The sequence below is a fragment of the Megalobrama amblycephala genome, linkage group LG1 (assembly GCF_018812025.1).
Source record: "Megalobrama amblycephala isolate DHTTF-2021 linkage group LG1, ASM1881202v1, whole genome shotgun sequence".
Classification (NCBI taxonomy): Eukaryota; Metazoa; Chordata; class Actinopteri; order Cypriniformes; family Xenocyprididae; genus Megalobrama; species Megalobrama amblycephala.
In genome coordinates, this window is record NC_063044.1 from 3,930,363 (window position 1) to 3,948,071 (window position 17,709).

General features: G+C 37.6%; 1 protein-coding gene across 1 annotated transcript in view; it reads left to right on the forward strand.

Annotated features, from left to right (window-relative positions):
- Positions 1–17,709, forward strand: part of LOC125250441 (potassium channel subfamily T member 2) — a 96,393-nt gene that overhangs the window by 56,367 nt on the left and 22,317 nt on the right. Inside the window, exons 9-14 of the mRNA XM_048163018.1 lie at positions 299–393; positions 1,642–1,822; positions 5,166–5,330; positions 5,579–5,715; positions 7,761–7,824; positions 8,679–8,787. Of these exons, the coding sequence (XP_048018975.1) occupies positions 299–393; positions 1,642–1,822; positions 5,166–5,330; positions 5,579–5,715; positions 7,761–7,824; positions 8,679–8,787 (751 nt within the window). The remainder of the gene's footprint in view (positions 1–298; positions 394–1,641; positions 1,823–5,165; positions 5,331–5,578; positions 5,716–7,760; positions 7,825–8,678; positions 8,788–17,709) is intronic.

The following is a 17,709-nucleotide window of genomic DNA, read 5'->3' on the forward strand; positions in this document are numbered from 1 at the left end:
TTCTGTCCTTTCTTCCAGTGAAATTGTGTCAGTGCGTATCCACTTTCAGCACAAAGCTCTTATTTTCTTCTCCATCTCTTTCTCACTTTCTCCTCATGCCTTATTTTCCTGATTGTATCTGTCCTCTGCTGCTGAAAGCTTGCTGGTTATCAAATTTGTCAGACCTCTTGATGACTGTTTTGTTTTTTTTATCAGAAGTACAAGCACAATAGCACTATACGTTATTAAACGTCTCACTGTCTCTCATCTCGGACTTCTTTTATCTCTCTGTTTCTGTCCTCCTTCATGTTGTTTTCAGAATGACCTGCACAGAGCGATTCAGCGCACACACTCGGCCATGTTCAACCAGGTGCTCATCCTCATCAGCACCCTACTTTGCCTCATCTTCACCTGGTGAGAAAAAAACACAAACAGGGCCAGAAATTATTCATTTATTTCTAAGATTTTTTTTTTTTAAATAAAAATTTACAATAGGAAATGATTGCATAACACACAATTGTGGTGCAAGAAATGTGTAAGTGGACTACAAAATGTAGAATAAGGCCCTTTTACAGTGCAGAATAGGATCTTTAGTGATGCTGCGGCTGTCTGTTTGACTGGTCAGGATTTGACAGGGTGATGTTTCCAAAGTGCTGATTAATTAAACACCATGCTGTGTGTGTGTTCTCTTGTTCTGTGAGGTAAGTAGCAGGGAGGTGCTGAATGTACAGGATAACAGTGCATTTGTAAAACAGAAGGGAGAGAATTGAGTGACCTTTTCACCACTGACAGCTGGCGTGTTGACTCAACCGCCTTTCAACACTGAGCAAACACACATACACACAGCGCACACACCAGCGGTACTGAAAGATAACCCACACATGGGCACACAAACGGGGTTCACACCATGTTGTCTTACGCGTGGCTCACCACTCAGTTATTGTGTTTTGGCTCGTGTTTATCACAGTTTGCTCCAAACCATCCGGTGATGATATAAACCCTCTGGCTTTCCATACACATGCAAATTCCTGCAAAACTTGCCCACCTAAAAAGCCTTTCGAAGAGTAGAGTATTTAGAGATTATTTACTCACCGCCATGTTCTTTTCTTTTCATAGAAACACAAGTAGAAGTTTTTAAGAATCTTAGCACAGCTCTTTTCTTTATAACGGATAATTTTGCTTTAAAATAACATCATAGATACAATACAACATCTATCAATACAATAATACTACCAATACATTGAATCATTCACTCAACCGATTTGTTGAAAAACACTAATTCGTTTAAGAAAAACAACACACTACTGCTGTGTTTTTTTTTTTTTTTTTTGGTAATGCGCAATGGTTCTGGTGAGAACCAGTGAGTCACTTATTCAACCAGTTCACTCAAATGGCTGATTCATTCAGGAACAAAGCAAGTGACTGTTTTCTTGAGTGGATCTTTGAATCATTGACTCACCCGATTCATTCAAAAATGCAGATTCATTCAGTAACAAAACACTGCTCAGAGACACATAACAATTCTGCTGTGGCTTTGTTTAGAAGGTTTGGAACAATATAAGGGTGAGTAAATAATGGCTTTGAGTAAATCATTTTTGGGTGAACTATGCCTTTAAACCCATATTTCAGCTGTTCTTACACCCTTTTCTCTCTCTTTTCCAGTATTTGTGGGATTCAGCACTTGGAACGAGCAGGGAACAACCTGACACTCTTTGACTCTCTGTATTTCTGTGTTGTCACCTTCTCTACGGTGGGCTTTGGTGATGTCACACCTCAGATCTGGCCCTCTCAGCTGTTGGTGGTCATCATGATCTGTGTGGCTCTTATAGTTCTACCAATACAGGTAAATAAAATACACATTCTTACCATTCCAACTCATCCTTTTGATCATATATAGACAGTATATAGTTCTGTCATGAAACTCTAGATGGCACAGGCTGTTGGGTCCTTTACATGCTATCTGCAAACAATCATATCATTACCGCATGACAAGTTCAATCATATCATTACCGCATATACAAGTTGATTATCTGCTGGTCCTGCAGCCAATGAGATACTATATAGTGTTGTAAATTTTTTTGTGAATCTTTCAATCAACTGATTCAGGAGTGAAACTACTGTCCTTACTAGTTAGTCATTAAATCATTCACTCAACCGATTTGTTAAAAAACACTAATTCATTCAAAAACAACAACATGCAACTACTGTGTTTTGCTTGGTGATGTGCAACAGTTCTGAGAACCTATGAGTCATTGAGTCATTTTCAGGATCACACTTAATCATAGTAGCCTTAGTAATAGTTACCTTATGTCATCTTAATAAAATATATTTGTTCCACTTGATATTCACATCAAGCTCTTGGCAAGTTCTTATGAAGAACTCATTTAGGCAAATTTTGCGAATTACTGTGGAATATTTAAAGTGAGTCTAGTGAATGAAAGGGAGTATTTTATCTGTAGTTAACTGTAGTTCTGCATTGGTCTTTCACAAAACCGAGATGATTTCAAAAAGGTTTTCCACCTTTTCTTTCAACTGTCAGACATTTTATGCAAATACTATGTGGTTATGATGACAAAAGCACTGAGCCGAATCACTTTTGTGTTTAAGGCCCCGTGAGACTCGACATAGCTGGTGATTTTCACAGTCTGACACACACAAGCGCTTCTATGTACACAGTGCTTTTAATGAAACGCGTTTCACATCCCATTTCAGCATATACCTTGTATTGCTTACACAAACTCACCCAAACAAGCCTCACACACACTCACTCACTCACTCACTCACGAGCACAAGCTTCCCGTGGGGCTGAGGAGAGAATGAGATGAGAGCGGGCTTGTCTTTCATGTGTGATGTGAGGGCTTCCCTGCCAGCCTCCTCTTCGGGAGGCTGCTATGTTTCCGTCACACAGGAAATGGCAGTGGCTCCAGCGAGGCCCTCCTACTCTTTTCATCTACAAATACCAACTGACATTTACTTCTGCCCCCCACACACAGCTGGCGCATGAGCGCTACGGCCTAGCCTGTTTTTGTTTCTGGCCTGACAGGGGAAATCTCCGCTATAGCTCACAGCCCGCAGAGAGCCATCCTACCGCACAGACTGACAGCAGCCGCCGTATCCCATCGCTCCCTGTGCACACATCGCAATGAGTTTTTTTATTTGTAGCTTTTGTATTGCAATTAAACAGTGCCAAATCTCAATTCCCAAATACCCTTTGCCTGAAAGCCATTGAATAGCAGACATTACCTGCCAATAAAACACCTCAAATCTTTGCTGAGAATCCCTTTATGTACTCAATGCAGGGAGCAAAGCACTTCTGTCAGACATTTATGCCTGCTATTAAAGATGTGTCTGAGTGCTTTTATATAGGAACATATAAAATATCCTTACTACCCACACAATCCACAACAGTCATATCTTTGCAGAAACATGATCCACGAACATGATCAAAAAGAGTATCCACACAGTATCTACAAAAGCAATCCACAGCAATATGCACTAGTCAAAACTACACATTTAAAACACATGAGTAAAATCCACATCACACCCATCTTTTCTCTTTCCTCAATATACATCTCAGAATGTATTCAGATATTTAGCTGCGAGCAGCAATTATCGGGATTCCAGTGCTTTAAGGCCTTTAAGCACTTGCGCAAAAAGATATTATGTGTTATTTAGCAAGCATGTAACCACTTAAATTATAGAAGGAAAGACCATTTACAGCCAATACAGGCAATTTACTATTGGAAATATGTGGGTTTTAAAGCTTTTTAACAGTAATAGTTCCACCTATAGTCCGATCTCCATAAAAGTTTGCATGCTTGTTTAGAATCATATGTCGCATGTGCTCACCTATTTTCGTGAAGTTCCGAGTTTTCATTTAGGAGTAGGCTTTTGTGAGCTCTTGGCCATGCCCCTTTTCTAAATGACCCTGTTATAGCTACCCAAAGGGTACAATTAAACTTTTGTTGATAATTATTGACCTAGAGAGTCCAGAGAATTGTACTGCATTGGTTTGGTTCAGATCGGGTGAAAAACCAACCACTAGATCGCAAAAAGTAGATTTTTTACATAATCATGAATATTTAATGAATGATTTGATTGACAGCAGTGGTTCTTGAGGCCAAGTTGTTCAGCATGAGGAGATCTATCAAATGATATGAATATTGTGTGGATGTGTGTGAAACCACTTGATTACAGGGATGTAAAACTCATTAGCGCCACCTAGTGCCTAATTTCTTTCAAAATTCTTACAGACCTTTAGGGCCATGAGTCAAACGTGCCCATATAGTTTTGTTCCGCCTCTGTTAACCTTGTCTAATAGGTGCTCAAATTTAATTGGCCGATGGCGGCCATGTTTTTTAGATACGTCAATGTCCTCATAGACTATCATGGCACCTTGGACAAAGACCCTGCCTGCTAATTTTCAAGTCAATCGGAATAACAGTTGGCTGGTTATAGTCATTTTCATGTTTTTTTTCATGTTATTGCACCACTAAGTGCCCAGTCTCCACGTCCTTTTCACGCGACTACAGAACAAGCTCTTAAATAGGTGTGCTGAGTTTGGTGAAAATATCTCATTCTATTCACGTGTTATAGCCATTTTAGTGGCTCCACCCACTTCTAACATTTTGGTGGCCCTTAGGGACCGTGAATCGAAATTTCAACTTTTTTTTCATACTTATTGACAATCAGACTCCAGAGAATCTCGCTGCACTGGTTTGGTTCCGATTGGGCCAAAAACCTAGGACTTGTTCGCAAAAGTAGGTTTTTCAAAAAAAATCCAAAATACCTGAAAATTTTGCCAACGGTATAAGACACTTGAGCCTACGCCTAACGGTTCAGGAGCCGTTTTGTACATTTGCCCACTGTAACACCCCCGTCAGGCCAATCGGGGCAAGCCTTGCTGATGTTGTAGATGCTGAAAGTACTACCAAAGTTTCAAGCCTCTACAACTTATAGTTTGGTCTGCCCAGTCACTTTTAGGGAAGAATGCTGATTCTTGGAAATTTGAACAATTACAATAGGGTTTCAGCGCTATGTGCTTGAACCCCTAATTAGTTTGCCCATGCACGTCACTTAATTTCACAGATAGTTATCTCAGGTTGTGATAACCCGACTGAAGCCATATGTAGTAAGATGCCTCTTTGTAAAACCATCTTAATGAAGCTCACTGTAATTTCCCATAGTTTGAGCAGTTGGCTTTCTTGTGGATGGAGCGACAGAAGTCTGGAGGGAACTACAGCCGCTATCGCGCCCAGACTGAGAAGCATGTGGTGTTGTGCGTCAGTTGTCTCAAGATAGACCTACTCATGGACTTTCTCAACGAGTTCTTTGCGCACCCTAGACTGCAGGTGGGTATGCGTGTGCATATGTACAATACACTTGTACATGTAAATGTATTCATGTTAATTTGAGCTCAGTAAGCCTGCTGTGCATGGTTAATCCTCTTCATGAGCGCTGGAAGCTGAGGTTCTTGTATTAGGATTAACTGAACATCAATTTAATTTAACCAAGCTATTTATGTGTTTGATATGGGTTTCATTGGCTAGCAGTGTCTGTCTGACACTGTTTTCCACTAACTTGCACTCATCATGTCCAGGATTATTATGTGGTCATCTTATGTCCTGCTGAGATGGACGTCCAGGTCCGGAGAGTACTCCATATCCCGCTATGGGCTCAGAGGGTCATCTACCTGCAGGGATCTGCTCTCAAAGACCAGGACCTAATGAGGGCAAAGTAAGCCTGCTGAGTAAATATATAACCAGTGCCAATCACCTGAAGACACCCTTTGTTAAAGAAAAGTGTGCTTAATTGTATTGAATGTGCACTAGTACTTCAAATCTTAAAGGATTAGTTCACTCCAAAATTAAAATTTCCTGATAATTTACTCACCCCCATGTCATCCAAGATGTTTATGTCTTTCTTTCTTCAGTCAAAAAGAAATTAAGGTTTTTGAGGGAAACATTCCAGGATTTTTCTCCTTATAGTAGACTTCACTGGGGTTCAACGGGTTGAAGGTCCAAATTGCAGTTTCAGTGCAGCTTCAAAGTCTTATCTAGCAAAACAATATGTCAACAATATGTATATATATATATGTAAAATACAAACCTGATTCCAAAAAAGTTGGGACACTGGACAAATTGTGAATAAAAAAGGAATGCAATAATTTACAAATCTCATAAACTTATATTTTATTCATAATAGTATAAATATAACATATCAAATGTTGAAAGTGAGACATTTTGAAATGTCATGCCAAATATTGACTCATTTTGGATTTCATGAGAGCTACACATTCCAAAAAAGTTGGGACAGGTAGCAATAAGAGGCCAGAAAAGTTAAATGTACATATAAGGAACAGCTGGATGACCAATTTGCAACTTATTAGATCAATTGGCAACATGATTGGGTATAAAAAGAGCCTCTCAGAGTGGCAGTGTCTCTCAGAAGTCAAGATGGGCAGAGGATCACCAATTCCCCCAATGCTGCAGCAAAATGGTATGGGGTTGCATGAGTGCGTGTGGCATGGGCAGCTTACACATCTGGAAAGGCACCATCAATGCTGAAAGGTATATCCAAGTTCTAGAACAACATATGCTCCCGTCCAGACGTCGTCTCTTTCAGGGAAGACCTTGCATTTTCCAACATGACAATGCCAGACCACATACTGCATCAATTACAACATCATGGCTGCATAGAAGAAGGATCCGGGTACTGAAATGGCCAGCCTGCAGTCCAGATCTTTCACCCATAGAAAACATTTGGTGCATCATAAAGAGGAAGATGCGACAAAGAAGACCTAAGACAGTTGAGCAAATAGAAGCCTGTATTAGACAAGAATGGGGCAACATTCCTATTCCTAAACTTGAGCAACTTGTCTCCTCAGTCCCCAGACGTTTTCAGACTGTTATAAAAGAAGAGGGGATGCCACACAGTGGTAAACATGGCCTTGTCCCAACTTTTTTGAGATGTGTTGATTCCATGAAATTTAAAATCAACTTATTTTTCCCTTAAAATTATAAATTTTCTCAGTTTAAACATTTGATATGCCATCTATGTTGTATTCTGAATAAAATATTGAAATTTGAAACTTCCACATCATTGCATTCTGTTTTATTCACAATTTGTACAGTGTCCCAACTTTTTTGGAATCGGGTTTGTATATAGTTATAAATTATATAGAACATTTGACTTAGTCTTTGCATCTTTGTATGTTTGCTTTGTAAACACGGGGTCGGTACTTCCGCCTACGTAATGCGTGAAGTTGTGGACGCGCATCGCAAACCTTCATCTATTTTGAATGTACTACATTAGATTTAATCAATTCAAATGTGTAATTACAAATATACTTAAATACATGAGTTACAAGACATTACAGTATATTTTAGTTTTGTTAATATATCTCTTATATAATCACATTATATTATCGAAGCTAAAATGGTCAAACATTTCCCTTTCAATGTTTTCAGTTAGTCTTGAGTATATAGTAAGCTAACAGGCAGCTGGTATCTAAACTCTAAAGAAAAGCTTTTTTTTTGTTAACTAGAACTCACACTTCCCATATATTTTTACTGAGGGATGAGTTGAAGTTATTTTTGTGGTAATCAGGAGCATACCACAGATGTCAGATGAACGCTTGTTTGTATCTTTTTGCGTTCTCTGTTTTTCTCTTCTGTTCACTCTCTTTCTTTCTTTCTTTGTCTCCACCCTTTTTCCCCTGTTATGGAACCTGACCCTGTTTCCCTGGTCTCTTGTATCCTCTTCATCGTGATTGGCTGCAGGATGGATGATGCCGAGGCCTGTTTTATCCTAAGCAACCGGTTTGAAGTGGACCGCTTTGCCGCTGTACGTTCCCCTCCAACTCCAACCTTTTTTCCCATTCGGCTTCTATACCCTCTCATTTCTGTCAGTAATATAGGAAGCAGCAGTTTCGAAACATCCCGTGTATCAGCCTGTTTCTCTCTCACTCTTCTACATTCTCCCTACTGATTTCACATTTTGACAGTTCAACGTGAAATGATATATCCTGAAGGCAGTTGTAAGCGATGTTTGAGAAAGTAGTTGGATGCCTCTCACAAAAACTGTCAGAAAAATGTCAGGGTCATATTTCAACCCAAAAGAAAAAGAAATAAATAATAATTTTATTTTTAGCATCAAGAAAGTATTGACATTAATTCTCCTTACTGTAATACATACCATAATTAGAAAGTAATTTAATTACAGTAAATTACGGTTCCAAAACCGATATATATTGGAAATTGCTAAATATTTTTTTATAAAAGATATAATTGCAAATTTTGGTTGTACAACCTTTAATTTATTCTCATTTAAATAAAAAACATTGTATTACACTAATCTTTTTTTTTTTTTTTTTTTTTTTGAATAATAATGTCTAGAATGCGGTGGAAAATGTGCTCAATAATGTTACATTGCAAAAAAAAAAAAAAAACTTAAAAAGTCCTAAAAATAGGCTTCATTTTCTTAATGCAAAATATAATTTCCTGACTTTCTTCTTTTGATTTCGCAGTGAAATGAGACCTGTACAGGTTTTAATGAGATTCACCTAGTTGTCAGGCACTTTAGATGTTAATTTCTCTGTAAAGAGGGTAATGGCTGGTACATAAGAGCCGACACTAGGAGGACTAATGGTATACTTCTGTTCATATGCCTCTCTTTCTCTCTGTTTTTCTGTGACACAGGACCATCAGACCATACTTAGAGCTTGGGCTGTGAAGGACTTTGCCCCAAACTGCCCTCTCTATGTGCAGATCCTCAAACCTGAGAATAAGTTCCACATCAAGTTCGCAGGTCAGCGTGCAAAATGTGTTATTCTCAGGTGTGGAGAGTGGAGGACAGTGTGATATTTGATGCACTTCGTGATATTTGATGCATTACATGTGTGAGTGTGTTGAGAAGCAGGCGATCAGCTGATCTTGTGTCCTTCCATATTCAACCCACTTGATATCCCTCTTCAGCTGTGTAAATGTGAATAATGCTTTTTACTTCCCCAGTCCACCCATTCCTCACAACATGCTATGCTGTGATGGATGGATTATGTGTGTGGAGGCCAGTATTATTACATAGTGTATACTTACACCAAGTGCAAATAGGCCGCCTTGTTGGCAGAGGTTATTTACACTAACTCCACCCACCAATGTCTGGTTGAGCCAGACAAAATTACAAAAGAAATCCCACAGAATCAGTGGTGTGGCGAGTAAGGCGAATTCGAGTTTGAATCTGCCTTTTTCCTAACTCCCTGTTCCCATCGCATATCAGCTGGGAGAGGATGAAAAATGTTTGATAAGTCAAAATTGGGTATTTAAAGGATTAGTTCACTTTCAAATAAAATTTTCCTTATAATTTACTCACCCCCATGTCATCCAAGATGTCCATGTCCTTCTTTCTTCAGTCAAAAAGAAATTAAAGTTTTTGATGAAAACATTCCAGGATTTTTCTCCATATAGTGGACTTCAATGGACCCCAAACGGATGATGGTCAAAATAACACTTTTAGTGCAGCTTCAAAGTGTTCTACGCGATCCCAGACAAGAAATAAGGGTCTTATCTAGAGAAACCATCGCTCAAAAAAAAAAAAAAAAGTATACGTTTTAACCATAAATGCTCATCTTGAACTAGCTTTGAACTAGTTTGAACTAAAGTTTGAACTAAATTGTCATATACAATATACAAGTATATAACAACTAGTTCAAACTTTGACCTGTGGAGGGCAGTAATACACTTAGCAGTGTCTACACTGCTGGAATTCTAACAGAGAAGAAGAAGAAGAAGAAGAAGAAGAAGAGAGCTAGTTCAAGATGAGCATTTATGGTTAAAATGTATATAATTCTAAATTTTTTTTAGAAAATGAGCAATGGTTTCTCTAGATAAGACCCTTATTTCTCATCTGGGATCGTGTAGAATGCTTTGAAGCTGCACTGAAACTGTAATTTTGACCATCATCCATTTGGGGTCCATTGAAGTCCACTATATGGAGAAAAATCCTGGAATGTTTTCCTCAAAAACTTTAATTTATTTTCGACTGAAGAAAGAAGGACATGGACATCTTGGATGACATGGGGGTGAGTAAATTATCAGGAAATTTTAATTTGAAAGTGAACTACTCCTTTAATAGTGGGAATTAAGTGTTTAACAGATAGGGTTAGTAGTAAGGGTAGGGAAGGGCTTTAGGGAAAGGGACAAGTAATGTCCAAATAAAGCAGCATCCATTTATGATTTTAATACATGTAATCATTTACACTCAATATGTTGTTATTATCAATGTTGGGGAAAGTTACTTTTCAAAGTAACACATTACAATATTTCATTACTGCCTAAAAAAAGTAACTAATTGTGTTAGTTACTTTTTGTGGAAAGTAATGCATTACATTACTTTTGCATTGCTTTTTCTAAACTGGGCTGGGCTTGTTTGTTTGTTTTTTAATAACAACAAAAAAAGTTTGGTAAATGTTTATCTAAAATCATTTTTGCTTATTAGTATGGTGTAGCGATTCTGTACAGTTATTAATCAATTTATGGGTTGGATATATGAATATAATAAATCATAAAGCTTTACAATTAATTATGATGCATATACCGACCCAAGGGGAAATTAAACATATATTGTGAATTAATTACAACGAATTATAATCAATTACATATATGATTAGTTCTGGTTTAATAATAATAATAATTATTATGTCCAGCAAACCAGTAAGTTTTCCACAGACTATTATAAAGGAAATGTTATCTTCTGGCCACGAGGATAAATTCCTATGATAGCATCAAACGTAAAACGATTGTGCTAGGATCGAAACGTTAAAGTGACCTGGTTTTTGTTGAATGAGCAAAAGAACAAAAAGCATGGATATAATGTATTTAATATGTAAAATTAATAATACAAAGGTTATACGGCTATACACAGGGTACATATATACAGAAGTGAAAGTAAAGAAAGTGAAAGAGAGAAGAGAGGTGGCAAACTTACTAACAGTCCTTTGCTGAGAGCCAGCACAGAAATTAGTTATCTAATATTCAGAAATGGTACTTGCATCAGTTTGCTTGCTGAGTTTCGGTTCAGTCTATGGTTCAGTGCTGCTGCAGTTCATTGGCTTCTTCCGTGGGAGGATTTGAACTGAGGTCGTGAAAGTTAGTTTCGCCCGAGAGATGGTGGTCCCGAAAGATGAGTGCGATGGAAGCGTGTCGCCGTGACGTCCGGGAGAGACGTGCGTGAGTGGGCGAGGGATGATTCAGGGCAATCGGGAGAACACACAGAAAAATCCTGGTGCTCCTCTTTTATGACAGACAAGCCGACATACCTCCTTGAGGTGGAATAGCCTATGACATAGGAGCAAAGTTGGTGGGCAAACTTTTCCTTTGTCTTGTCTTGTGGCTTGATTTGCATAATTTATGGAGGTATCAGATAGGAGTGTATTTTCTTCATAGTACCATTAAAATTTATTTGACAGCAACAATGCATTTGACAGCCATGTGACACACATAGGTGAATGAGACGTGGAAAGAGCTTTAAAACGAATCCAAACTTGACAGATAAGAAAAGCATGTAAAAGAAGTTATGGTTTACAGACAAAATTCCATCATTAAAACTAACACTAGCACAAATACAGTCATTTAAACTAAGTCTAAACACTAGGAAACATACATGCACTTGACATACATGACGGGTACATTTTGGCACCGTCATATTTTAAGAATAGCTGTACATACAATCTCTAAGCATGTTTGTGTGTTTTTGTGTGTGTGTGGTGTGTGTTGAAATGTGATCTGGCACTTAGTCCACGTGAGGGGCCCTTTGATGTCCCAAGAACTAGGAAATGGGCCCTCTGTTTAATTTCTGACAGAGTAACAAACGTGTCAAAGTGTCTTTTTCTGGACCGGCCGGTGCCGATGTGAGATTTACAACACAGTCCATCACGCTAAAAGCATTCTGAAGATTCCAGATTTTATTGACTGTCCTGATAAGTGTGCATATGCTACAATGGTTAAATTGAATCATTGAACGTCAGCAGCAAAGACATTAGTTAATAAAGTGAGATTAAATACATAAAGTATATCTGTTTAATTTACTTTAATTATTGCAGGTATGTGCAATATTCTGACATTGCATTTCACTGTTGTTATTCATTTTGAGGAATACTGAATCTGTTTTTGTCTAAAGAGAACAAGATTATTCTTGTGTGACACCAAATAAGAAGTACTAAATGAATATGTATGCACCATTACAATTAGCTAAAAGTAATTAGATTAAAAAAATATATATTTATGCACCAATAAAATGAACTACAAATAAATATTTATACACCTTTAAAATGAACTAAAAATGAAAATTAAAAAGTCAGTAAAAATAGAAACAAAATAAATATTTATGGACCAATAAAACGAACTAAAATAATTACAAAATGAAAAATACAAAATGAAAAGAAATATTCAGAACTCTAGCTCTGCTGGCGGCTTGCTCATAGTCACCAAGGTTGTTTTTGGCAGAGCCAGTCCCTCTCATGTTCAACAGCCCAGCCAATCAAGCATCACTTGTTGGGATGAGGAGAGAGTGTGGAGCACTCAAACCTCCAGGCTCTGCTGCACAGTGCACATTGTCACAAGCAACTGTACCCGTCCGCCTTCACTTCAGCTGTTTCAATCAGCTGCTGAGGTTTGATTGTGTTGGAAAAGTGAAGAAAATTTATTCTCTTCACCCTCCACCTGCTTCTGTCGCACTGCAACCTAACCCTTCACATCTCCTCTCCATTTGGAAACCAACAGGATCCTTGTTCATTCCTTTGACTTCCCTGGAAAGGTTTTGGGGAGTTAGCACTAAAATCTTACACTGTAAACCCTAACGCTCAAAATAATTCATTGGTTTGAGTAGAGCCAACTCTGATTAAACAAATTAGTTCAATCAAATTAACTTTTATGAGTATTTAGAACTTTATTTTCCTTTTGAGTTCACAAAACTTCCATATTTTATTGTTTCATTGTTTTATGAACTTTTAATTTAGACAAACTTCAATTTTCCTGAAATTGGGCTGGGATTTCCATTTTCCCAGCATGCTTTGCTATGATACTCAAAAGTGAGAGTAAATGCTAAAATTAAGTGTTATATGTTTTTTTGTGCAAGATTAATGTTTAGTGGGAGATTTAGTAGTGTTTAATGTTTAGCCATGCTAATTTAGAAGAGTTTCTCGTAACAGTATGCGACAAAACAGTAAACAGTATGCGAACAGAGTAGTATGTCCGAATTCATAGTAGGCGAAAAGTGCCCGGATGACTTACTACTTCTGGCAAGTTTCTGAAGTGCGCATACAATGGACACTTAACTATCCCATGAGGCTGCAGGAGAGGATTTGTGAATGGAGTTTAAGGGGCGTAACTGACGCTGGTAGGTCATGTGACAGTAACAACATGGTGGATGTAATACGTCCAAATTCATTCATACTACACGCTTTCGTACTATATATAGAACAACCTTTTTCAACAGTTGTGAAGTTTAAATTCAAATGTAGTACCTACTCAACAGTATGCGATTTCGGACCCAGCATCTGTTATGTTGTTTTTCTGTAGGGTTACCATCATGGCGGCGAGTGTGGAACAAGAGCTTAGTTTGAGAACAGATATACGTTTTATATTGATAAAGCAATCAAAGCATTGTGTTACCAAATAGCAAGGTAGCATTTATTGAATAAGCTAGTTAAAGCTAGCCAAGTTTCCACTACTTTGAATATTTAAGTTGAGGTTACATGATAATTTTAAGTTAAATGTATGAATTAGCTTACTCAAGTAAAGAGCAATTAAAATGTATGAGTACAAAATTAAAATCTGCTAGTTCTGCTAACTTAAACTTTAAGGCCCAGTTTCACAGACAGGGTTTAGCCTAAGCCAGGATTAGGCCTTAGTTTAATTAGGATATTTAAGTTGCTTTTATATTCGTTCACAAGAAGAAAAAAAAAAACTTTACTGGTGTGCATCTTGAGATAAAACAATGGCTCTAACAAATTTGAAGATATGTCAGAACAAGTTGCTTTCAGTTAAAACAGCTCAAACATGCATTTTAGTCTGGGAATAGCTTAAGCCTTGTCTGTGAAACTGAGGGTTTATTTAAAAAATTTGATGTAATTTTTTTTTTTTAGTTTTGCCAACTTATTCGAGTTCATAGTGTAGTCAATACATCCACTGTTTGGGAGTAGATTCTTGTTTAGAAAGATGCTGTTTCAGTAGTTTTTCAGCCCCATGGGATGCATACAAAAATTGCAGAAATTTTGTGGCATATTGCACATTTCAAGTTTGTAGGATTGCTGTGGTGTGGTGTGTGTTTGTGTGTGTGAGGGTTATTTTAGAGTGATTACTGGGAAATGATGGAGAATTTCACGCTGCAGTAGGATGTGAGGTGAGGCAGTGATTAAAGATCCTGATCGCAGCTGCCTCCGCTGCTCCAGTGAGCTGCAAATGAAAAATGCGAAGAAGTCATGTTGCTCTTTTCTCTCACGTTAAGATTCACTTTCGAAATGACCCTTACAGACACATCACCTGTGGTTGAGATGCTGAGAACATGATGGTCTGCCCAGCTTGTGGTGACGGCGCTTGTTTTAGGGTCAGTGAGAAAGCGGAGGAGGAACAGACATGATGAGTCAGTGGTTGAAGCAGCTGTGGAGTCAGTGAGCTTTACCCAGAGATCAAGCACAGATTACACAGTATCACGCAATCTGTCAGTCGAACAAAGAGCTGCTACTCACTATAGAGTGCTGCCATCAAATGAGAAATGAGTCTGGTGTTCACTAATTCCTGTATCTGAAACTGAAGAATTGTGACTGGCTTCTTTGCTGCCATGTCAGTCAGTGACGTAACACTAAAATTCTTGGCCCAGAAAACCTACACTGATGCCTAAAGTGGGTCAAGATGACCTGTGTATGATTCAGTGGTTTTCTTCTTCAAAACAATACATCTTTATTTTTCAATGACATATTGATTCTATACGAATGTTTCAATAATGTTCATTGTTTTGGATGTGTCTTTAAACTTTTATCTGTCGGTTCACCCTTGTGAAAAAGAAGTGCACTTTAGCACACTGAAAAGTACTTATTACAGAAATTACATTTTGGTTACACTTTATTTTAAGGTGTCCTTGTTACAGTGAAGTTATAGATTTAAAGGGTTAGTTCACACAAAAATGAAATTTCTGTCATTAATTACTCACCCTCATTTCATTCCACACCCATAAGACCTTCGTTCATCTTCGGAACACAAATTAAGGTATTTTTGATGAAATCCAACAGCTTTCTGACCTCCGATACACTGCAACGTTATTACCACTTTCAAGGGCCAGAAAGGTAGTAAAGACATCGTTAAAATAGCAGAAAGCTCTCAAATTATCTATATTTTAAGATAATATAGTTAAGTGCAAACTGAATGTCATGTTTATGGAGACTTAATTACATGTTAATTGCAATTAAATGAAAATGTTTTTTTTTGTTGTTGTTTACATCTTTAAATATAATTTCTTAATTACTTCTATTGTCTTTGAAATACGGCTGAACTGTACTGCTGAGTGTACTGACAACCATTTATGATAAACTAAAATATATTTTAATGTCATTTCTTTTGAAACTTGTATGTCATTTATTTAAATATATTTGTAATTACACATTTGTAATGATAAACTTGCACTTTAGTTCATGTAAAATATGTTAACTTTAAATGTAATATCAAATAACACACTACAGTTAAATTATAATCAAGTGCTTTAGTATGTTAGTAAACATCAAAATAAGTGCACTTATTTAAAACACACAAAACAATTGTTAAAACAATATTTAAATGTACTTCAAAGTAAAACTTGTAAATTTACATTATTACAAGATGCACTTTTTATAGGATCTATTGACAGAAATGCAATATAATATATATAACTATGTTTTCAGTGGTGTATAAAGACCTTACATAATGAACCGTTATGTTTTTATTACCTTAGAATGAGCCAATTTTAATCTAATGCTCCACAGGTCCCCTTACATGTTAAGTCGCCATTTTGCTCCGGCATGTTTCTGCAGTAGCCCTAAACGGACAAACTGCTCTATAGAGTGCATTTCATCACTATGTTGTTGTTCTTGTAAATCGTTTGTGTTTTTAGAGGCAGCTTGCATCGTCACTACGTTGAATACGCACGAAGAAGTAGTAATAGTAGTCGCAGTAGTCGTCTGGTTTATTAGAAGCAGAGACCGTTCTTTGTAATAAGAAACCTCATTGCTTGACTGGTTAGTCTCTGCTGTTGCAGACAACGACATCTTTGTCTTGTGTCGGCCACCATAGCTTCTCTATGTGCTTCGAAAGGGAGGGGTGAGCACCGTTGGTTGCAGTTCGCAACCTCACCGCTAGATGCCTCTAAAGTTTACACACTGTACCTTTAAGTGCACTTAAGTGGTGTTTTATTTTATTAATATTATATCATCTGTATGGAGCCACGGACATGACATGCAGGAAAAAAATAGTAGGCTAAATCATGCGCCTGATTTACTTATTTGTTCCCTCGATTTACTAAAATGTGTGCACGATTTACTATTTCGTTCCCTCGGTTTATCGTGCGCACAATGTTTCGTTCCCTCGGTAATTCGTGCGCACAATTTAGTAAATAGAGGGAACATATTAGTAAGTTGTGTGCACAATTTAGTAAATCGAGGGGAACGAATTAGTAAATCGTTGTGCATGATTTAATTTTTTTCTTGCATGTCATGTGTGGGGCTCCGTACATCTGCAAGTCCAGTATAAAAAATAAAAATATGCACTTGAAGTACACTACAAGTGCACATTCATAACATTATAGCACATTTCATTTTCTCAAGGGTACGTATAAAAGAGAAATAAAGTGAATAGCAAGTGTCATCTAATAAATATATTAACACTTATAGATTTTTTTTTAACACAAAATATGAGAATTGACATAGGCTACAAATCAAAATTTGGAGTGTCAAGTTAATATTATTATGAAAATGAAAATATGAAGGCGTTTTGGCAGATGTGACAGCAGACAGGATGCCATGAAAACATCAGGCATATGTACTTTCCCAGAAAAGTGATGATGCATTTGCCATATGTTTGTTTTATCTGCAACATGTTGGATTATGAATAAGAATGTGCTTCTTTTAAGTAAGTGTTATGGTTAAAATGACACTTGCGATATATGTTTCATATCAGTCAGAGGTGGTTGTCCCCTGTGGGCGGCATGGCGTCTTGGTGGTTTACCGAGCGCTTGCTTCTTGACAATCGTGCAGAACGCATCAATATGCAGTTTTTCTATGCGTGGCAGACATGTTGTGACACTGCTTGGAACATAGGCACTAAGTGGCTGAGTGGGTGGCGTAAATGAGTATGACTTCGACTTGACTTCAGCTCTACAAATAGCTTAATCGCACCTTAATGTTCACATCAATATAACAGAAGCTCACAGAGTGGTTTGTCTGAGGAAAAAAGAGAGTTTTATTCTCGCACGGTTATTCTGGGACTTCTGGACCGCTGTTTGTTTTGTTTGACTTTTGCTGCGTTAATTGATTTTCTTTTCCTCTCTGTGGGCATGTTTGGAAATAGCAACCGGCCGCTTCCAGTTCTGCACAGAGTTATGCGTATCTACTGTATATCAACAGCCAGGTCATTCATAAACTTAACCAGTATGCGGCTTTAATTAATGCTAATGGCAGAGAAGTAGCACTGTTGATACCGTCTAGCTGGG